Raw genomic sequence first — 23,014 nt, forward strand, 5'->3', positions numbered from 1 at the left:
ATTACTAGTTTTCTTTTTTATTTCAAAAGATGCCTTCACACCCATTTAACTAAAACACAGGATCCCAAACTTTCTCGGCTACCAGACTTTACCAAACTTGCTGGCTAGTATACCCAAAGGATGCAAGTAGTTTATAGGTGTGATTTCCCCCGTGCCTTCTGGCTCCCACTGTTCCCTTCCTACCCCAAAGCACACGCGTACCCGGGCAGTCCCGCAGCCCTCCCGCCGGCCGGGCAGGAACCAGCACGCTGCCCGCAGCGCTGGGGCGAGGCAGGCAAGGCAAGGGCAGCCTGGGCGGCGGAGGCGGCAGAGCCAGGGCGCGGTCCCGTACACGGCTCAAGCGCCGCAGTCAGCGGTCGAGGCCGCACCGCAGCCCGGCAGGCGCGGGGGGCTCACCGACGGGGCACGGCGGGCACTGCAGGCACAGCCAGCGAGCCGAAGCTTCTGCGAGCAGCAGCTACACAGGACTCACTCCTTCCTCCCTCCCTTCCTCCCCAGCAAGGCCCACAGCGCGCCGTGCCCGCCCTACCTGTGGCCGGCACCAAGGCTGGAGCCGCGGCCCCACCACCGGAGCCGCCACCCACCGCGCGCTCCGCCGCCACCGCACACGGCGCAGGCGCGCCGCCCAGCAGAGGCTGTCGGGAAAAAGTGGACGGGGCGACCAGCCCAGATGAATGCCGGGAGCTGTAGTCCCGGGGAACCCGCCCGGTGGCGGGGGTGGTGCTCGGGGCCGTTGCCCCGGCGAAGTGGCCCTCTCGGGCGGCATCACGCCCTGCGCGCCTGGGTGCCCTTCGGGACTGGGAGAGCCCGCTTGGCACCGTGGGGCTTTGTCTGTGGGTGCCACGGAAGCGTTGATTTTCCCGGCTCCCACGAGTATCCGGGTCCGCGGGAGAGTCTGATGGCGTCGCCTGGCAGCGGCCACCGTCATCCTCCGGGAGCGGTGAGGCCACGGGGCGGGGGGTGCTCCGGGCGAGGAGACCAAAGCTGCCCCCGGTCGCAGCGGCCCGCGCTCCGCCGGGAGCAGCCGGGCTGGGGGCGGCGGGGCCGCTCCGCTGCTGCGCGCCGGCCGCGGGTCCCGGCAGGCGCGTCCGGGCGCCGGCGGCGGCGCAGGCTGAGCCCGGGGAGGAAGCGCCCCGCCGGGTCTGCTGTTGGGGCTGCCTCTGCTCCGCCTCGCTGGGAAGGCGGCTGCCGAGTAAGGCAGATTGTTAGCTCAGCAGAGCTGGAATGAATCGGGGACAAAATTGTCTCAGCAGCATCCTGGAGGAATCCTGGGCTGTCACTATATCCTGTGCCTGGGATATGCCAAAGAGGAGAGAATGGGAACCTGCGAAGGTTCTCTCTTGATTGAGGCTTTGTAATTAAGATCTTGTGGTTCTCCGAACTACTCCTGGTAAATTCAATTTGAAAGTCAAAAGCAGTTTAAACTGGATTACGTCATGTAAACAAATGCGGAGTTAGCAGAGCACATCTCCCGTGTGACTGTGGTGCTTCCTGATGTTAAGTCCCCCTCGTGTGCACATGACTCTGTGTTGCCCATTAGACACACCCTGGGGTGAAAAGATCAGCTCTTCCCAGTGATGCTTGATCTCACTGTGATGGTAAGGTGTCACCATGTGAGCTTGGCTGCCTCTGCGTGTTTTCCTATAGTCAGACTAGGGCATTGTTGTTCTGGTAGTACTTTTGCAGTATGATTGTTCTGGAAGTACTCCAGACTTCCTTTTCCAGCTGAGGCTGCTGAACTTTTCAACATCTGGCCGTTTTATGTAGGCTTGATTGCCTAAGTCCGGAAAATCTTGTGGTAACTAATACCAAATCCCCATCTATTTCAAACATTTTGTAGACCATGAGCTCAGCATCTCACCTCATGGATCATCTGTTTACTAAAACCACGGGTTTTAGTTGCTGACAACAGATGAGCAAAGATGAAAAACTTTTCAATTAAATAAATTCTCTCACAGTACTGTACTGTGTACTGTACTGTGGAACATACTCTGTGCATAGGTTGTGCCCCCCTACCTTACTGTAGCTGATCTCCCAACAAGTTGGATTCAGTTGTTTTTGTACAATCCAATTATGTTTTATCCTTTTGGATAAAATTTTAGGGCTGATATTTTCTTAGGACACTATTTTGTTAGTTAAGGGAAAAATATATGAGAGATGGAAAGTGGGAAAGGATTGACAATAGTAAGTTTATGTATTTGCTTTCAGAATAGTTTTGATTGTTGAGCATTTAAAACTTCAAACAACTTCAGAAAAAATGAATATGTTTAAGAACTCTGATCCTTAGACAAGTATGTTACTGAAATCAAGTAGTATTCAGTTCACTGAGTAAGTCAAAGAGCCAGTACTGTCCTTGTATTATCCTTTGCCATTACAACAAAACAGAAAAGCAATAATGCTTATAAAGTGTCATCCTTGTGAAGTCATCGATTCAATGTAATGCACATTTTATGGTTAGCAAACATTGAAGAAATATAGTAAATATAGGGGACCTTTCAAGTAGTTCACATATTCAGAAAGGATGAAGGTAATTTTTGTCTTCCCTTAAGCATACAATTGTATTTCTGAGTCTGACAGCTCTTCTTTCAGAGTGCTTGGGCATGTTAGTTTTGGAAAGTAATATGAGTTTCAGCCTTTTATTGATGAAGGAGATTTCAGTTGTTGAGTCTTTAAACTGCTGAATGAGGGACAGGGTGCATGATGGATCAGATCTCAAAATACTGTGCTCAGCATACAGCATTGCTGAAGTTATTGATTGAGCTTGATTTTTTTTCTATAAAATACATACCCCTGCTGTGGAATTTGTTTTTTGAATAATACTGCATTTACTATTCTAGTTAGCTTTATTTCTTTCTTATTTTTTCTTAACCTTTTGTGCTATATTCATAATTTAGGGCAATAAGTAGATAAAAAATGTTCTGTTCTAAACTTGGCAGAGTTTACTTTTTGAAATATTGATCAGAAAGTCTAGAGACAGCTCCAAAGAACAGAATAATCCAAGATTTCCAATCCCTTCTGCCTTTTTCAGATACTGCATTGAATTTCAGGTATGTGAGAAATCACTGTGGCCCACAACAACCAGTAGGTAAGCAGTAGAAAAAACTTTCCACCACTTCCTTTTTTTCTCTGTTTCCAGGTTGATTAATGTCTTTTGTCAATTCAAGTATTCTAATCAAAAAGAAATGATGTTTAATACAATGTCAAGAAGTTGGTGCTCACAGTATGAAAGTGTTTGTTGTGTTTTAAATATTAGAAATAATGATTTTTGTGTTTGCTCATTGGCCTAAAAATACCACATTAAGAGATGGAGAAGAAAACGAGGATATTGAAATTAAAGTACAGGTTTCGTGAGTGTCCTCATCTTCACTGATAGTTCTAAGAATTCATTAAGTATGCATGGTGTAATTCTTAACATAAGAAAAAATGGTTTTATTATACCCTAATAATTTGCAATAGAACAAAATGTGTTACAGTTGTTAGAATCATCTGGTGTGTTCAGTGGCCAGCCTCCATTAAATCATTTGACCTAAAATTGGTTTGCACTGATAATACCTGATAACTGTTATTTTAATCTTTATTCTAGGGGGAAAAAAAAGTCATACAATCACTATGGCACCTGTTTTAGATTGGAAGAAACTCATGAAAGTTGATCCAGATACTCTGCCTCGTCAAGAGGAGCTAGCGGACAAATTGCTGGATATCATGATCAAGGTCCTGGAGAAGAAGGGGTCATGAGGGTTCTGTCATACCTTCTTCCCTAAACTGTCTCTGGTCCTTCACATACATGAAAGATTTATTTTGTGTATTTCATTGATATTAGTGTAAAACCAGTTTTGTCTCTTTTGTTAGGTTGATGGGAAAGAGTTAAAAACTGAAACTCCAGAAAAAATGATACACCTTTTTAAAATTATTCAATCACTACTGAAGGTTTGTATAAAGGCTTACTTTCTTCAATTTTGCAGATGCATTTGTTTTGCTTTGTGGGCCTTTTTTTTTTTTTTTTTTTTTTTTTGTCTAAATGAAGGATCTTCTTTTCCCCCATTCCTGCTTACTCCTGAGGTAATTTATATGCCAAATGCCTACTTGCACTAGAGCACTTTCTTGTGTAGCTGTTGGAATTTAGCAGTGGGAAGTGAAGTGAAATGCAATAACATAGTTATATAGATGGAAAATGGAAATAAATTTCTCAAAATAAATATGTTTTAAGCATAAGGTCTACGGAACAATCTTTTAATTTATGGTAGTAGTAAATATTTCTTCTTTGCTTGCTGTGCTTCTTTTCTCAGATGAAAACTCAAGAGGTAGAACTGGCACTAGAAGAAGTTGAAAAAGCCGGGGAGGAGCAAGCCAAATGTGGTAAGCAAGCTTTTGTATACTGTTCTTAAAAGATTTGTTAAATGTGCTTTTAGGTTTTTGTTCTTGCTTTTTTGTTGCTTTTTTTTTTTTAAGGTTTAGAGAGCTGGACAAAATACCAACTGCTCTGAAGACAGTTGGTTTAATGTATTGTTTTATGTGTTTTTTACCTTATTGGGTAATTCACTGTATCTGTTCTATTTTAACAGAAAATAATTTTAAAACCAAGCTGGTGAAACTTCAGAATGAATTAGAGGTATGTTTGAAAATTTTGTTAGTGCGTAGACTAAAATTTTGTTAGTGCTCAGGTGGGGTCTTCTAATTATTTTATTTTAGATGAGTAGTTAGTCTTGGAACGTCATGAAATAACCCTAAATTTTAGCAAATGCTTTTTATGTTTTTTGAATATGCACCAGTCTTGGATGAATAAATGAGTTTTTTACACTTGAAATCCCATTTATTTTAGTACCTGCTTTGGTTTTTTATTTGTTTCTACTTTGACTATGTACTATATTTATAATGTTATTTTAATGCTCATAAGATGGCACAAAAATCTGCTGGTGGTCGTGATACTCGTTTTTTGCGTGATGAGATCCGCCAACTGGAAAAGCAATTGGAACAAAAAGAGAGACAGTTAACAGATACAGAAAAAGAGTTGGAAAAGGAGAAGAAAGTGAATGAACAGGTATGAAGGACTTGAGCTTGACATCTCTAGAAGCGTTCTGTCAAATATTCTGAAAAGGTGATGTTCTGAAAAACGCATCTGAAATGTAAAAAAAAAAAAAGCACTGATGACAGGATTGCTATGCATTTGTTTTTTTGTTTCTGGAGTTCTTTGTGGTGTCAGTGATGCATATAAAGGTTTTCTGTCTTGTAGCTTGCTCATCGAATTGAAGATGCTGAAAATGAAAACATCAGATTCAGGAGAGAGGTTAGCAGAAATTATTGCTGATTTACTGTATTTTCTACTTTTTTTATAAATATGCTACTATATTTCTGTATTTATAATTTTTGGTGTGATGTTTAATTTTGGAACATTTCCTGTGTACTAGTGCAAAATAAATATGTGGTACATCTGCTCCAGTGAAATGTAGTTAATTGAGGTCAGGAAGTCTCTGCATTTCAATTTGAACAGTCCTACTGTGCATTAGCTTTGCCTGGATTTTGGGTTTTGAGTTTTTAAAATTTTTGTTAGATATTATTTCCTAGTAAATTTGTTTCATTATTGTCCTGGGATAGAACCTTGATAATCATTTGTCAAAATACCCTTCTGTATATGTGTGTGTATGTATGTATATGCCTGCAGAGGTATAACGAAAGCTATTTTATTTTGTCTCTATATTGGTTAATATTTAGTCTTCCAAAAGCAAAGCTAATTTCTAATATTTTCCATGCTTTGTTCTCTTGGTCTTGTTTTCTCCTTTTTAATATGAAGAAAAAGCGCATAAAGAAAAAGGTGAGGCTTCTAAGACTTCTAAAAGCAGACTGTAGGAGTTTGGATGGGTTTTGCTTGTGTTAGCTCTTTGTGTTAGCTTGCTAGAAATGCAACAACTTTGTCTTCAACTCTTAGAAATGGATTTAAGTTTGGATTGCTTTTTGTGCAGAATGAACAATTGCGTCAGGATGTGGTTGACTATCAGAGGCAAATAGATTCTCAAAAAGAAGCAATTCCATTACGAAGAGGAGAGGTATCTGATTACACATCACAGCTGTCCAAAAGAAGCTCTGAGCTTGTCCAGTATTTGGATGAAATTCAGGTGAAAGTCTATGCATTGTATTGAGCAGCTATTGGAGTTTTACTGACCACAGTGTCTTTCATTGCAATATTTCAATTTACAGATAAAGTCATGTGGAGTAAGGGAATTCATAATTCATAATATGGATTCAGTCATTCATACAGTCTGCATCTCTGAATTTGGTAGAGGTAATGAAGTTACTGACAGGGAGAGAGATATGTCTTACTTGCTGTTTGGGTTTGTTGAAATTGATAACCTAGAGAGGAAATACTCTATTCTGTGCTAGTTTTGTATAAGACTTTCAAGTTCCTATTCAGGTATTAAGACAGGCACTTTGTAAAAGCAGTTTTTTCTTTATTTTTGCAGAATTTGACTGAAGCTAATGAGAAGTTAGAGATTCAAAACCAAGAAATGAGGAAAAACCTTGAGGAATCGGTGCAAGAAATGGAGAAGATGACTGATGAATATAGCAAAATGAAACTAATTGTGCAACAGTCTGATATTATTATGGATGAGTTGAGAAAAGAAAAAGATCGATACAAATTTCAAGTAAGAAATGACTCATGATTTAGTATAATTCTTTTTTAGGTTTCTACTCTGTTTTCATATTTTAGCTTAAGTTAAAACCTTCTGTCTATGCAGTTAAAACCACACGCTCCTCTAAAGTAATGCTCTTTAAAAGTAGTGTGATCTTTGAATGTGGTACAGATTTTAAAATTTTACTGCAGATCACAAAAATTTTTTTGTATAGAATGCACTGTTCTCAAAAGTCATTCCCTTGCTGTTGTAATACTAATCTGTTAAGTATTATGTCCTTGCTGTAGTGTGTTTGTACATATATTGGTTAGTCCAAACCTTTTTGGACCTAATGTGATGTTCATCCAAACGGCATGTCTAGGTTCAGGATCTTTCAGACCAGCTGAAAGCAAAGAACGAGGAAGATGATCCACTCATGGCAGCTGTAAATGCAAAAGTTGAAGAATGGAAGGTATTTTTTAGTACTTTTAAAGTCTGTTCTAGGAATTACTTCAAGTGTTCTGATGTTATTTTATCTTCTTTTCAGAAAATCTTAGCTTCAAAAGATGATGAACTCCTAGAGTATCAGCAAATGTTATTTAACTTGGAAGAGAAAATGAAAATGGTCCAACTTGATGTGGACAGAAACAGTATACTGTCCCTTCAGCAGGTACAGTTCATTCACATTGCACACATAGAAACCACCATTAACTACATATGCTATTGACCAAATATGTATTTAGTCTTTCATAGTTTGCAAATACAAAATACTTAATTTTGAGAATTAAGAGATAAGTTGATTCGTTCCACTGCAAGGTTAGCTTAATAGACAATGTACAAAGGAAACTTCTCTTGATGTATATGTGTATGATCTGAACTTTTGGTGGCTGGCCCTACCTTTTCTAACTATTTATCTTTTCTAACTATTATGTAGTGTTTCTAAAATACGGCTTTAGCTTCCACTAAATTTGTTAGTTAAGGAACGGTCTTACCTAGTACATTATTTTTTATGTTCATTTGTCTCATCTCATTAACTCAGTGGTTCATTATATGATAGAACTGTCTGAATTTGTGTATCTCTCATATTCAGGCAAAATTACATAGTTCTTCATCATTTTGAATGTCTCCACTTTCTTTAAAAACATAACCCCCTCCCCATCCCCCCAGAATAATGTGGCCCGTTAGGAATCCTGAAGTAGTCTCTATGGAAAGCGTACTCTCTGATTCCAGGATGATTTCCTGCCTTGGTTCAAGTTTTCTAAACAAATGTGTAATGACATTTATGTTACATTTTGGGTTCTCGTAAACTGAGCAGTATGGTGAGATATATCTCTGCAGTCTTCCAAACCTAGAGACAGATAGCTTCTCAAGAGAAAAACACCCTAAATTACAAATCAGCCTTAAGATTCAGAAGAGGAAAGCAGCTGAAAGTAACTTTGATAAGCAGTTGTTTGGTTTTAGCTGATTAGATGGCTATAGAGGTTGCTTTTTGGGGGGGGGCTGGGGGGAGGAGGGGGCATTCTTAGCAGGGCATTTTGTAATGTTTTGTGTAAATAAGCATGTATTTTAAGCAGACTTTTAAAAATTAATCAAGTTACTGCTCAGGTTTTTACTCAAAATGGACTGATTTTTCTATCCTTCAATGTGTGTTCATATTCTAAAGGGTTGTATCTAAGTTTTTGCAAATTGCTAAGCTCTGTACTTACAGGTTTCAAATGTGGCTCTATTTGTAAGAAATCCTATAAGTTGTTTTTCAGAACATTGATATAAAGTAAGGATCTTGAGATTTTTTGTCTTTTTATTATTACATTATTATTATTATTATTATTTTATATTTTATTATTGCTAATGCCTGTAAATTTTTTTCAAGTCAGTTTTTTATCTTTTACCACTTTTTATTAATCACAGAAAAAATAACATGAAGATTTCTATGTTGTTTCTGAAGTTCATGTACAAGTACAGAAATAGGAGAGTATACACAGAAGTCATGTCCACAGTCTCTGTGTACCTATGAATGTATATGCATCCAAAACAAGATAGGATATGAATTTTGAACATTTAGATGTTTTGCTCAATGGCCGTCTGCAATTCATGTGTCATGTATGATGGATTGTTCATCCTAGCTATCTTGAACTTGTATCTCTCAGTTCCCAATGGCAGCAGTTGTTTATGAAGAAGCTGCCAAGAAATCTGTATTATCCAAAACTTTAACATTGGCAAACTCGGAGAGTACTGTTTTAATTTAAAGTCATTATACGGAAATGCTGCTTATTTTTCTGTGTTTGAGTGCTCTGTTTTTACTTTTTTATTTTTCCTGCTTTGCATTTATATGCCAAACTTCTAGATAATATCTGAACTCTCTGTTGTAAGTATAGTATATTTGATGTTCTGTAAATAGATTTGTATTAGCTAAATGTAATTTCTTCATTTCCCATGTGGTACTCTGTATTGCTAGTTTGCCTGTCAGTAAAGAAGGATCCTTTAATGGAGTTTCTTTTCTTATTTTGCATGCATAGGGTGTGCAAGAGCGAGATGCTCAGATAAGATTGCTCACTGAGCAAGTTGAACAGTATACCAAAGAAATGGAGAAAAATGCATTCGTTATTGAGAAATTAAAAGATGATCTCCAAAAAGATAAAGGTACAATGACTGTTTTGTATTAATGTAAAAATCAGGAAAATCAGAAACCACAAATTTACTTAGCATTCTTTATTTTTTTTTAAATACAGGGAAAAAAATTGCAGTATTTGAGTAATTTTAGTCTCTAATATTTTTTTCTTAATTTTCTTTTATTAAACATTCATGAAGAGTTTAAATTTATCCAGATTACCTCAGTGGGTTTGACGGGCAATAAAATTATACCTGATCTATAAAAGTTAGAGCATAAAATATAATGTCTCAGCTCCATGAAGAATTGAAAGGGAGTAATAGCTTGCAATTCCAAATAAATTCTGGTGTCCTTTCTGTGCACTCACTTATGATAAATACTGTTTGAAGGAAATGTTAGGGAGAAGAGAACCCAACCTCTTATCTGTAGTGTCTTGTAATTTCCTAATTAAAAAGAGCAGGAAATTAAAATCTCCTTTAAAATGTTTTCTGAAGTGTTTCTGTCTTGATTAATGGCAGATAGCAAGAATTCCTAGTTGAATGGTAAACATCAAAGTTTTTCTTTCCAGATCACTCATCTCTTGCTCAGCAGAACCAAACTGGGGATATGCAAGAAAAGTTTAAAATGCTAGAAGAGAGAACTATGGAGGCTGAGAAATCAGCAGAATTGGCAGAAGCACATGCTAGAGAAAAGGACAAAGAGCTTGTTGAGACTTTGAAAAGAATGAGAGACTATGAACTGGTAAACAGTTTGTAAGAGTGGAGAGGATATTAATCATATTTTTAGGAGATTGTTTTGTCTTCCCATATTTATTTAATTGTTCTAATTAAAAATTAAATAAATTACTTTGGTGCCCTTCCCCTTCGTTCTTCCTTTCCCTATTGAACAGTAATTGAATGCTCAAGATACCATTCTTCAAAGGATCATGTAGTTGGAGGATTCATTTTTGAAATATGCAAGCTCCTCTGTAGTCAAAGACAGATTTAAAGGATCTACTTTTTATTCAGTAATCATTTCCACTAAGCATAGTGCAGAAGAGTGATAGAGGTTGAAAAACATTTTTTCTTGTCTGTGTAATAATGAAAGAAAGATTCATGGTCTATTTTAGTTAAGTCTTCTATTGGTTGTTTTATTCTTACTTGTTTTGTTCTTACTTCCTATGTGGGGTTTTTACAGGGAATATACGGTTTGGAAGAAGCTGTTGCTGAAATCAAAGGTTTAGGAAAGCAAGTCAAAATACGAGAACATGAGATTGAGTCATTAATTAAGGAAGTCAATAAACTTGAACTTAAAATAAATGACCTTCTTGATGAAAATGAAGAACTCAGAGAGCGCTTAGGTATGCTATACCCAGTATATGTTCAATTAATTGTTGTGTAAAAATTCAAATAGGATTCCGTAATGGAAATTTTTTACTGTACCATGTCACCGGAAATAATTTGTTATGTTTTGCTAATATTTCCAAGTAGTTTTAATTAGTTTGGGAAGACTGCATGAATGAACTTGGCTTACTGGTTCCTTTGAGTGAACAAAGTAGGGGAATAGGTTCTCTACTCTTTTTTGGCTTTGATTCCTCTTCAGTCATGCATTGCCTAATAAACTTCATAATATGGTATCTGGAAACCATAACATCCTGAAGTTGTAATGCTAGATGAAACACACAGAGAAAACTTCAGATAGGCTTATTTTTGAATCGAAGAATTTAAGTGTATATAAATTTAATTTGAGGTGCCACTTTATTTTATTTTGGGTTTTGAGTAACTGAGGTAAAATTAAGCTTTCTTCTGCTCTTAATACATGGAGTATAAGATGTGTGTTTATGTTATATAGATAGTTACATAACAAATTATTTTTTTTAACTCTGCTTCTTTAGTTATGTTCTTACATAAATTAACTGCATTAACTACCATTAATTTTCCTCCGTAATAAATGACTGTGATCTATTTTGTTTTAGGTCTTGAGCCAAAGACAATGATTGATTTAAATGAATTCAGAAACAGCAAAGCACTGAAGCAGCAGCAATATAGAGCTGAAAACCAGATTCTTTTGCAAGAGGTAGGTGATAAATCCTACTTTTATGTAAAAGCTACAAAATAAAAAGGCATTTGAACAAAATGGAATACTGATCTGTGAATAACAATATGCAGATTGAAAGACTAGAAGAGGAAAGAATTGAACTGAAAAAACACATTCGTAAGTTGGCTCAGGAGAAAGGAAGAAGAGTTGCAACAATAGGTAGGATGTTTTTGATAAAAACTGTCCTTTCAAAAACATTCTGTTTATACTTATGCATAAAAATTCTGTTTATAGTTAATGAAGCTATGTTATGCTTACTCATTTGTTTAAATTAAAGGCCTTAATACATTGCATTGAATCTGTAGGAAGAGGTGAGTGGTTTTGGATTTCTGGATCTTACAGCCCAGTATCTTCTTGAGTTGTGATGACTTGGAATGCATCTCTGGGCCTTCTGTCTTTGCCTTGCAATAGGTGTAGGAGAATCTTCCCAAAATTTCCAGTAAATCTACATAATTCATGTGTTTCAAAATTCTTAAAATTTCAGTTCCATGCCACTCATAGTAACATAATGCTCAGATGGAAAGGTAGAAGACTAGAACTCAGATATAACAAATGGAGTGTATTCTTTTGATTGAAGACCAGTTAAAATCTCCTAATAATTTATTACTTTTACATCTGCTTGCACTTAGGATTGGATGCTGATAATATGCAGATGACTGATAGCTTTACTGAAGAGAAGGGACAGAATACGAGGAAGTTGGATTTCTTGAACAGACATGACATTGCTGAAGTAGAAGCAAAAGTAGGTTCATAAAGCAAGTTTATGAACATTTCTTGTATTTCTCTTTCAAAAACTAAAACCACCTATTTTGTAAATATTTCTTAAAATACTTTTTTAGGGGCTTTTATTAACTGCTTTTAAAAAATTCCAAAATTAATAATTTGTAATATTTTTTAGAAGACAAGTGAATATTCTGTATTTGTTGTAAATACATCCTGGCAGCTCATGTAATGGAGAAACACACTTGCAGATAGAATAGCACCAGCTGAAATTCTGAAGATGGAGAAAAATATAGCAGAAAGGCTGTGGGAAATCTTCTTAGAAAAACTTGTGGCTTACATGGGAATTCAGATCACTTGGAAAAAACCAATTTTTTGGTTCATTTATGAGATAGAGTGGCAACTAGTTAAACACAAGTGTAATTTTGAAGCTCTTGGTGTTTTCATATCACTAGAGCTACAGCTAACAAGGCCACACAGACATCTGGTTTGTACCAGACCACTATTCCAGCTGCTACATGACCCAAGAGTCATATTTTGCTGTGGACAGTGTTAAAGTGGATACACCTCCTGTAACTATTCCAGTGAATCCATTTCTGTTCCTATTAAGGCAAGAAACCAGTATGTGGACGGGGAAATTTTCATGAATGCCTATTTCAAATTTGAAAAAGTCTGGGACTAAAATATTAAACTGCTAAAATTAGATTCTGCATATTTTTTTGTCTAGGAGAAACTTTGTTTTTTTCTTTAGAATGAACATCTTGCAACTGAATTACGTGAGAGAGAGAGAGATTTGGAGAAGAACAGGACTGTAATGGCCAAATTTCAATGTAAATGTAAGTTGCAGCCTGTTTTAAAACTAGGGAACATTATCAGGTACCTGTAGATAGTTTGCTTATTTAGTTGTTCTGTTTCTATAATTGTGATCATAAATATCTGACTTGTAAAAAAAAATTGTGTTTATATTAGTGTATATCCTTGTATCTATGTGTAAATATACATTTTTGATGATTCCAAGCTAATGATAGTATATGAAACATAGTTTATTCACACTAAATACATTAAAATATTAGCTCATGTTTTTCCTTCTTGATTCAGATCTAGGAAAGTGTGAGAGTAATCCAACTTATAACAATTATACAACTTGTGTAGTTGTAGGGCTTTTCTGGCTGAAAGGAAGTATTGGGGAATTAGAGCCACTTGCTGCTTACATATACATCTATGTTAGTTGAAGTGCACTGTTTGAAAACTCAGAAATAAAAATAATTCTAATTTCTCTGGACAAGAAGCTTAATTTTTTTCCCCAGAAAATGTGAATTCTTAAAATTCTTTTTGAATTTTCAAATTAGACTTGGTGAAACTACTCAAGTTTTTGCAGCTCACTCCTAGGTGTTCAGGATGATTAGTGATATTGTTTGAATGCAGAGAATGTTTTGACATGTTTGTTGCATTTTTTTCAGTTTTCAGGCTTCTCATTTTTGCTGAAAATTGGAATTTCATTGAGAAACTACAGCTGGTAGGAGTCTTGAGACTCCTTGACAGCCACATAATTTAATTGCTCTTTTTTCTTATTCTGGAGAAGGAATTCAGGCAGTTCCAAGATACCTTACTGTTACACACCCAGACATTTCCAACATGGCTGTGTTTCTGAACTGGTAAAGGTCAGACAGGCTACTAAAGAAATTTAAAGTGAAGTAAACATTGAAGACTAGAAGGTTCAGTAAAGTCACTTGAGTCCCATAAAGCATTGAAGTGTTTTTTTTTTTTTTTTTGATACTTCATCACTAAGATACATTTCACAGATATTCCTAGCAGCTCTTGATTTTAATTTCATAATTGCTTATGCCTATGTATGTATAATGTGAGTATTCTTTTAATTTATCAAATCAACAAGAATCATGATGAAATGTACTAGGAAACCTTAAATAATTTTTTTCAGTGTTTTTTAACAGATTTACAACTTCTATTACAGTAAAAGAGTTATTAGAAGAGAATAAACAACTTGAACAAGGAATGAAAGAAATATTGCAAGCCATCAAGGAAATGCAAAAGGATTCTAGTGTGAAGGGAGGAGAAACAGCCTTAATAATCCCTAGTCTGGATCGCTTAGTTCATGTAAGCTTGCCTTCTAAATTATTATTTACCTTTGTAGGATTTCCAGGGATAAAATGTCATTCTTTTTGCTAATTTCGTGTAGTCTAAACTTGAGGGCTCTAGTTTACTCTGAAGAAATTAAAGCTTTTTTTACACTTTTTCTTTGTTGTGTTAACTGCATTAGGCAATGGAGTCAAAGAATGCAGAGGGGATCTTTGATGCTAGTGTACACTTGAAAGCCCAGGTTGACCAGCTTACAGGACGAAATGAGGAATTGAGACAGGAGCTAAAGGAGACTCAGAAGGAGGCAACAAGTTTGTCTAATCAGCTGGCAAGTGCCAATGAAAAGGTATATAATTTATTTTATATAATTTATTTTCAGCTTCAAAAGTGGATGTTCTGGTAATTTAGAACAATCCACTTGATCTATAAGACACTGAATTCAGCTTATATGAACAGTGTCATTGTACAAATCTTACTGAAATTTATGTAATGGACCTACTACTTTGTCCTTTTTAATTTCAGATTTTGATGTTCTTAATGTTACTTTATCCTTGCAATATTCCATCATGTTAAATAAAACAGCAAGCATGCCTATCTTATGGGGACAGCTGTGTCCAAAAAAGCTCACAGATGTATTTCTTTAAAAAAGCCAGGAGTCTTACATTTTTAATTTATAAATATGTGACAGAAATTAAGTCTTTACAGTCCTATGTATTGTTTTAAGTTGTACAGTTTATTCTGTGGAATGGTTCTTCCAGGGAAGGAATGATGAATGAAATATTATCTTACAAGAAGCTAAATTTAAACTGGCCTTTTATCACAGCTTTGGTGATAAACTAATCCTTTAAAATAGTGTTAGAAAACCAGAGAGCTTTTAATTTTAATGAATATGCAAAGACTTATTTAGAAAAAACTGTCAAATAACCACTGCAATAATTCTTTCAAAAAATTAATCTTACTAAAGGAGTAGGAATGCACCATGTTTTAAACAATTGGAATAAAACTGTGATGATAGGTGTAGTTGCCCTGATTGCTGGGGTAATTTGATAAATTTGGTTTAATTTATTACGCATTTATTGATTTATGAAATCATAGCATTTTTAAAATGATATTTTAAGGAGTATTAGAGCGTTTTAGAATATAAGTGAAAATTATTAGGCTATTAATAACAATTGATGTAGCAATATATTTTTCACTGTTTTTTTAATCTAATAGCAGGAGGTACTTCTTTATGAGAGTTTTGTGTCTTGTCTTTAGATTGAACAAATGAAAAATGAAATTTGCTTACTACATCAGTCAGAAGGTGCCAATATTGTCTTCCAAACAGTGAATCTTCCAGAAGGAATGGCTCCTTCAAGTGTTAATACAATTAATTCACTGAACGAATATTTAATACATCTTACACAGGTAAGCCATATATTCATTGAAACAAAGAGTATTTGTAACATGTATCTAATTCCTTTCAAGTCCAGTACAATGCCATGTATGGACATGAGAGATGTCTCAAAAATTATTTTGGTGTTCTAAAATCTACTAAATTCTCTGGGATATTCTGTAATTTAAAGCTGTAATTTTGATGTTCTGTAAACATGAAAGGTAATAGCTAACTAAATTTTAGACAGCAATTCAGATTTTTATGTCTTAAATCTGGATTTTGATCTAAATATTTGCCCACTCTTCCTTCTGCTTCCACAGTTACACTCTTTCTATGAGAACCTCTCTCTTACTGCTGTCTGGATTCCACACCTGAGTCTGCATGTGCAAATCCTACTTGAACAGTTTTTCCCTATAGAGCCAAGGTCTCTAGTAATTTACTATATGATTTTTCATTCCGTTATTTGTCAAAATTACATCAGCAATTGTAAATAAAGGCATAAATACATTGAAACCAATTCCAGTGATTCCCGTGGGAAGCATAGCAAACAGGCATATAGTAATGAAGAACTATTTCAGAATTGGAGTAAAAAAAACTTACCTTTTAATATTGTTAATTTATCTTTTTCTGTCTTTGATAATTTTTTCACTTTTTCATTAGAAAATATTTTTTCAGCTCTGTGTGCTTATAAACTAGAAGAGTATTTGAGAAAATGAGAAGAAAATGCCACTTGCCAGTTAGACATTCAGTTAGTATTCTTTGTGAGCTAGGTACGGGTCATAGTGTTTTGAACTTTGGGGGCTGAAACCTGCAGTGCAATTGTGCTCTCTTCCACACTGATTAATGTGAATGCTGAAGCTCATTGGATTTTTTCATCTGTTGCTTCTAAAGAAAATGCATATTTCATATTCATAGTTCACACAGTTCATGGCTGAAGCATCTATCATGAAAACACAAAGGACTGCCATTTTGATTAAATTGCTAGTTTCATGTTTAAAACTACATTAATAACTTCTGTATTTTTATTTGGAAAATAATAATTAGGAACTGGAAAACAAAGAAAAGTTGCTTAAACAATTAGAAGATGCAGTGGAGGACTACAAGCGAAAATTTGCAGTAATTCGTCATCAACAAGGCTTGCTGTATAAAGAATATCAAAGGTATTGCTCTCTTTTCTGAATTATGAAAGTTCAATTATCTAAATATTTAACAGTCTTGAAACAAAATTTTCTGCTGTGTTGAAATAGTTCTTTGGTTTATGTCAGAAGTGCTGCCATGTTTGGATATGGTCTCCATACATTTTCTTTAGTCCTGTAAAGGCTCAGAAAACTCCTACAAAACTGTCTTCTGCTGGACTCTTCTCATTTTGCATGTTGTATCATGAGGATTTCGTTGTGCTTTCTGCATCTGATATCTTGCACTTTACTAGAACCTGGTATGATGGTTATTAGCCTCATTTTCTTTTGCTTTCAGGTATGGGTTCTAATAGGTTTTTGGGAGTGAGGAGGAGGGGAGGGAAAAAAGCAAACTGCTGTCAAAATACAGTCAGAGATCTCTGAAAATTTCAGGTTGTTGGGGTTTTTTGGTTTCTTTTCTTTTGGACTCCTAATTCTTTTATATGCTTCTGTGAACCTAAATTCCATAAAATTATTCTTATGGTCAAAAATTTAAAAAGGTGTTTTCATTTGTTGGGAGGATAGGGATGAATATGATAATTTGGATTTTTCAATTAACAAACTATTAGTTGGATGCTCTCTGGATTGGGATGAGCAGGCACCCAGATGGCTTCTGGAATAAAGGTTTAACCATTCAGAAACTTCTGTTTGTTCTTTGAATCAAGTAAGATTCCCAGACAATGTTACCTCTTTTTTAGGCATTAAAGAGACAGTTTTTATTGAAGGCTGTAATATACTGCCTCATTTACTACTAGGTGAGATATCTCCAATATCCAACAGGGATAAAAGGATGATTCAAGATTCCTTCTCTAAACCTAGTACAGACTGAAGTTACAGAAGGAGATTCTTTGACCTGGCATCCCATTAAAGTCACTTTCAAAGAATTTTCTTTAATTCTCCTCCATTTTACTCCATTATTTAAGAAACTTAGGTACCTCTTTGGAGAGAAAATACCACTTCTAAAATACCCATGATGAACCATTTTTTAAACTATCCTAAACTGTGCCATATAGTCTGTAGGAACTTCCTTATTAGACATGTATGAAAGATCATAGGGTTTTTTTTTTCTCCCAAATAGATAAATAAAAATGGATAGAGGAGAGTAGTTTGGGGCAAAGTGAAGCTGAATGAGCTGAATCTTTTTATGTTTTGGGTGTGGTTTTCACTGAAATAACAAAACAAGGGTGGGAAGTTACATCCTTTAAGTATCTATAATATACATTTGAAGAACAAATAAGACACTGAAGAATTATTTTCATCATTTATCCGGCTGTAGGCTAAACAGAGGATATTGTTTTTGAGTAATCCATCTACAATTTATCATGTGCTTTTCAAATTATATTACTGCTAAAATTAAGTACCTTGGTTTGCAATATTTCAGAATTGCTTTTGAAGTTACAGTTTTAAAAATCATCAGCTCTTTCATTATAATAAATGAAAATTTGGTATTGTTTTAGTCAAAAGGAAAGCTGGCAAAAAGAATCAGAAAATATAAAAAAGGAAATGAAAAAACTAGAAGAGCAAAAAGAAGAGGATGCTACGAAAATAAAGGCATACTCTGTAAGTAATTTTGTTACTTTCAATTTTCAAAAAGATTTTAGGACATAGAACAGAGGTTTTAATACACTGCTCTAGTTTGTTAGATGGATAAAATGTGTACACACTCCTCTTGTGCCTGTCCCAGGGTGCTGTGTTAGCAGGGGGGTGCTCCAGGTGTGTGCCTGTTGGCCCTCCTGCAGTCTGCTAATCCAGGCACTGGGGAGAAACCACCCCAGAAGGTCACATCACACACCTGATGAGCTGTGGGTCCTTAATTGTTGCTTTCTATACCCCCAGACCGTTATCTGGAGTGCTAAGGCATGGTGTCCAGCAGGGAAGAGTCACTCACAAATGTGTAGAAGATACAGGGACAGTGGAGAAGTTTCTGAAGCTGAACTAGGTTATGAGTGCTTATAACCCTTTCTGCCCTTGCTATTAGAAGTCTGTATGGGTTTTTTATGCCAGTTTTCAAGCTGACAACTGCAAATAAATTTTGAGCTGACAACTTCAAATAAAGAAGTCACTAATTTTACTCTTCAGTCTGGTTAATGGTGATCTTTGTCTTCAACCTTATCAGTTTTGAGCAAATGCCTTCTAAGGCAGGGATTCTGTTCACATGCACTCTTTACAGCCGTGCTGCTCTCTGTTGTTACCTAAGCTGTTTGATTGGGAGGAGGAGCATGCAAACAAGCCCTTGGAAACACATTAACTTATGCTAAGAATTAAGGTTGTTACTTTCAGTTGTGTATTATTATATGTAGCTGTTAATGTATATGAATCAGTGTTTCAGGAGAACAGGAAACAATTCATCTTTTTACACATGCATACAAACACGTGTGTGCACACATGCACATAAATGTTACTATGGAAGGAATCTCCTCTGATTTTTTACTTTTCAAGTACATGTTTGATTTTCAAAGCAGGAAATTATTAGGGTTTGTTTGGAGCCACAGGACTTCTATATTGTTTAGAAAATTGTTCCTATGCAATTTTTTTATTCTAGTATAAACGGGAAGACTGATGACAGTGAATGAAGGGAACCACTCTTGTTCTAAATTTTGAAAGTGTCAGCATTAATTAAAATTGCAGTTAGTCAGTCAAATGTACTTAGCTACTGGTTTTGAAAATTCATCTTTTTCTTAGAATACTGTATGTTTGAGCATATGTTGAGTGTGTGCATATATTTTATTAGGAAAAAGAAATTATTTCAGATAAATTAATGGAATTTTTCCACCTAGACTAAAAAATATACAAGAAATCCTGTATGTAGCTGTGCTTTACCATATTTCTGTACAAGGGTCTTGTTAAAAAAATGTTTTTCAGAATTTACTCGATGCACTTCAGATGGATCCTGATGAAACAAAGAAAATACTTGCAGAAAATAATAGAAAAATAACTGTTTTACGAGTTAATGAAAAATCACTAACAAGGCAGTGTACCACTTTACTTGAAATGGAACGGCACCTGAGAAAAGAAAATGATAAACTGAAGGGTGAAATAACACATATGGAGACTGCAGTTACAGGGAGGCTTGGAAACTTGCAGCGATTCAAGGTATACTTTATAGTAGTAATAGCACACATTTTTTATTTTTACAGTTGGAAAAGAAATACCCTTTGTTTTTAAACGGAGTTATTACTAGTTTCTTGAATGCATTTTCCAAAAGCTTTCTAATTGCTGTTACAATTCTTGTAGAAATATTCTTTGTATTTATGTAAGTCACAGTGCTTACTGTGACCTGGACAAGCTCAGTAAGTGAGTCCATGTGAATCTCATATGGCTTAACAAAATGAAGTGCAAGGTGCTGCACTTGGGTTTGGGCAACTCCTGGTACCAACCCCGGCTGGGGGATGAACAGATGGAGAGCAGCTCTGCTGAGAAGGACTCGGGGGTGCTGGTGGATGGAGGCTGGACGTGACCCAGCCATGGGCACTTGCAGCTCAGAAAGCCAAACGTGTCCTGGACTGCATCAAAAGCAGTGTGACTGCTATGGGGAAAGGCTGAGAGAATTGGGATTATTCAGACTGGAAATGAGGAAGCCTCTGTAGTGACCTAAATCTGGCCTTCCAGTATCTGGAAGGAGCCTACAAGAAGTATGAAGAGAGACTTTTTACAATGGTATATGGTGACAGGACAAGGGGGACAGGCTTCAAAGGAAGGAGAGTAGATTTAGATTAGATATTAGGAAGAAATTCTTAGCTATGAGGGTGGTGAGGCACTGGTACAGGTTGCCTAGAGAAGTTATGAGTGCGCTGTCCTTGGAAGCATTCAAGGCCAGGTTGGATGGGGCTCTGAGCAACCTAGTCTAGTGGAAGGTGTCCCTGCCCCTGGCACAGTGGTTCGGAACTAGATGATCTTCAAGGTGCCCTTCCAACCCAAACCATTCTGTGATTCTATGATCATTGTATGAAACTGAATCTTACCTGTTGGTCTTGCAGGTTGCTAGGGCTTGTATTCATTTTACAAGATATGTTTTGACAGTGCCTTGAGAAGCAACTCTTGAAAATTAACCAGAGAGTTGGAATATCAGAGAACTTTTGTCAATGTTTATTGCATGTGATTTTTGAAGATGAAGAGTAATTTAGAAAAATAAACTAATATCTAAAGCACTGTATTAAGTATTATTCTTTTTATGTGGAGTAGTTTTATGTTTAAATTTCTAGGTGACCTTAGAAACCTATTGTGTTGTTTATTTTCATAGGAAGTGGCTTGCTTTAAGATTGCAGCTCTCCAAAAAGTGCTGGACTGTAGTGTGCCATTGTCTGAGCTAGAAGTGGCCAATAAGCAGTACAATGCATTAACTGCTAAATACAGAGAGATGTTACAAAAAGATAATTTGCTTGTGCAACGGGCAACAAACATGGAACACATGGAGGTAATGTTTGTGTTACATTTCAAATGGGCAGACAGAAGAGCATTTTGTTTTGTTTCTTTTTTTATTTGTTTGTTTGCTCTTTAAACTAAGCTTTGGATATGTTCTCTCAGAAATTCTTCTTAGTTCTCTGATTACTAAAATGAGATCAGCAGAAGGAATTTACTATCATCTTCAGTTTTGGAGGTCATAAGGAAAGTAGAATTAACGTAAGCACTTTTGAAAGCTTTCTCTCAAAGTATGTGCTCCTACTAATGCCCAGCTTTCACAGGAATGAAATGTTTAGTTCCGAAAAGAGTAAAGCTTTGGAATTTTACTTCCATGAAAGAAGCCAAAGATTGTTCGTAATGTGCTTGCAAAATATTGTAGGTGCTGCAAATATTTAACTCTTCTCATGAAACTTTTATTCTGAAGTAGAAGGGAGTTTCTTCTCAAGAGCTGTGAAGTTGGCTTCAAAGATATGTTACTACCTCCCACTTTTCATGGGTGGTAAAGAATTAAGTACTCCTATGTCTATTTAGTGGTATTTTGTGAGTATGAAAACTTGCATTGCCTATTTCAGCAACTTCATAGAGCTAGAGAATAATATATCTACTAAAAATGTGTCCAGAAAACTAAAATTGAAAATTAATAAAAAGTATTCAATTTGTTTTATTGGTTAATGTGGAAATTTGTATTTCTGTTTGGAGGATTGAAGGAACATTTACAAAAGTAACATTTGGCATCGTAGATGCCATTAGATGCCTAAAAGAACTAAAAGAAATGTGGTCTGTCTCAAAGAGGTATTTATGTGCAAGATGAAGTATTCTTTGTGGATGAGATACTTCTTTCCCAGTGTTAATGAGGTGCTCAGTATGACAAAGATTTTCTCATCTAATTCCAGCTGCTGTAGGAATCACAGTTGCTGGTAATAAATATTCACAGTATTCACAAGCTGTGACAGTAAGATACAGAGGTCAAAGATGAATATTTTTACACTTTGCAAACATATAGTCTTCTGTTGCCATATATGTAGGTTATAGGTCACAGACAAGTAAAGTCTGTTCATCTAAAAGATTTCGTAGATACTAAAGATGAAATCTGCTACAATTAAATAGTTTGCTGTTATCTTGCAACTTTTCTGTCATATAGCGTGAGAATGAATCCTTGAAAGCACAGATAACTTCATTGAATAAGGAACTGGAGATCACAAAAGAAAAACTTCACACTGTAGAACAAGCTTGGGAGCAGATGACTAAACTGGGCAAGTATGAAAGTTATATTGCAACATTAAACATCAAATGGTACATCCTGTATAAAAGTAATACTTTAAAATATTTTAAAATTGATGTGTCATAAAATAATGAAAATTAAATCATAACTATTTTATGTCTTTCAGTAGTGATGTCCATTTTTGTGTTGAATTTTTTTTTGTAAGTTTAATTTGACTAAAAACAAGTTTAGTATTTTTCTCATGAAACTCTTCCACTTTGACTTTCTTGGGTTACTGGGTTAGGGGTCTAAAAGCTTTTAACGCAACATCACCTGAATTTTTTTTTCTTAATATGTCAGTCATAGTGTTTCAGAGTAGGTTGAGAAGGTGAGTTCATTTTGCTGGTATCATGCCTTGTAACAAAGTATTCTTTCTTAATCGGTGGGGTTTCTTTGTGTAGATTTCATTCACGTAATTTAGCCCCATTTCTTTTACAGATTTTAAATTAAATTTCCTCAAGGTTTGCCAGTTGTATTATGTGTAAGGTGAAAGGCTACATTAAAAATATCTATCAGTCTCGGTAATCATGGTTGCAGATACATGCATTCATAATTGATAGTAGCATTTTATTCAAATTACATACTTTTCAAACATGTAGTAAGGCAAGATAACCGTGCATCCCGATGCACAGATGTTATGTTAAAGTTTACTTGACACAGATAAACCAAAACTCCTGTTCGGTTTCATGGTGGAAA

At 36.0% G+C, this 23,014-nt stretch overlaps 2 protein-coding genes across 3 annotated transcripts in view; one reads left to right on the plus strand and one right to left on the minus strand.

Annotated features, from left to right (window-relative positions):
* The window catches only part of TMTC3 (transmembrane O-mannosyltransferase targeting cadherins 3), a 29,630-nt gene extending 28,943 nt beyond the window's left edge, over positions 1-687 (minus strand). Inside the window, exon 1 of the mRNA XM_059846827.1 lies at positions 530-687. The gene's annotated coding sequence lies outside the window, so the exon portion shown is untranslated. The remainder of the gene's footprint in view (positions 1-529) is intronic.
* Positions 688-759: 72 nt separating this feature from the next.
* Positions 760-23,014, plus strand: part of CEP290 (centrosomal protein 290) — a 47,772-nt gene continuing 25,517 nt past the window's right edge. The window contains exons 1-27 of one of the 2 annotated variants that reach the window (XM_059846826.1): positions 760-940; positions 3,029-3,047; positions 3,584-3,711; positions 3,850-3,927; positions 4,287-4,356; positions 4,563-4,609; positions 4,895-5,038; positions 5,231-5,284; positions 5,958-6,110; positions 6,456-6,638; positions 6,988-7,077; positions 7,153-7,275; positions 9,122-9,245; positions 9,782-9,954; positions 10,390-10,552; positions 11,168-11,268; positions 11,361-11,448; positions 11,919-12,031; positions 12,761-12,845; positions 13,982-14,124; positions 14,288-14,452; positions 15,364-15,513; positions 16,526-16,641; positions 18,114-18,216; positions 19,519-19,749; positions 20,897-21,070; positions 22,199-22,310. In XM_059846826.1, the coding sequence (XP_059702809.1) occupies positions 3,610-3,711; positions 3,850-3,927; positions 4,287-4,356; positions 4,563-4,609; positions 4,895-5,038; positions 5,231-5,284; positions 5,958-6,110; positions 6,456-6,638; positions 6,988-7,077; positions 7,153-7,275; positions 9,122-9,245; positions 9,782-9,954; positions 10,390-10,552; positions 11,168-11,268; positions 11,361-11,448; positions 11,919-12,031; positions 12,761-12,845; positions 13,982-14,124; positions 14,288-14,452; positions 15,364-15,513; positions 16,526-16,641; positions 18,114-18,216; positions 19,519-19,749; positions 20,897-21,070; positions 22,199-22,310 (3,085 nt within the window). In that variant the 5' untranslated portion in view covers positions 760-940; positions 3,029-3,047; positions 3,584-3,609. Of the gene's footprint in view, positions 941-3,028; positions 3,086-3,583; positions 3,712-3,849; positions 3,928-4,286; positions 4,357-4,562; positions 4,610-4,894; positions 5,039-5,230; positions 5,285-5,957; positions 6,111-6,455; positions 6,639-6,987; positions 7,078-7,152; positions 7,276-9,121; positions 9,246-9,781; positions 9,955-10,389; positions 10,553-11,167; positions 11,269-11,360; positions 11,449-11,918; positions 12,032-12,760; positions 12,846-13,981; positions 14,125-14,287; positions 14,453-15,363; positions 15,514-16,525; positions 16,642-18,113; positions 18,217-19,518; positions 19,750-20,896; positions 21,071-22,198; positions 22,311-23,014 lie in introns of both variants that reach the window. The other variant, XM_059846825.1, reaches the window with a different exon arrangement.

The sequence above is a fragment of the Haemorhous mexicanus genome, chromosome 5 (assembly GCF_027477595.1).
Source record: "Haemorhous mexicanus isolate bHaeMex1 chromosome 5, bHaeMex1.pri, whole genome shotgun sequence".
Lineage (NCBI taxonomy): Eukaryota > Metazoa > Chordata > Aves > Passeriformes > Fringillidae > Haemorhous > Haemorhous mexicanus.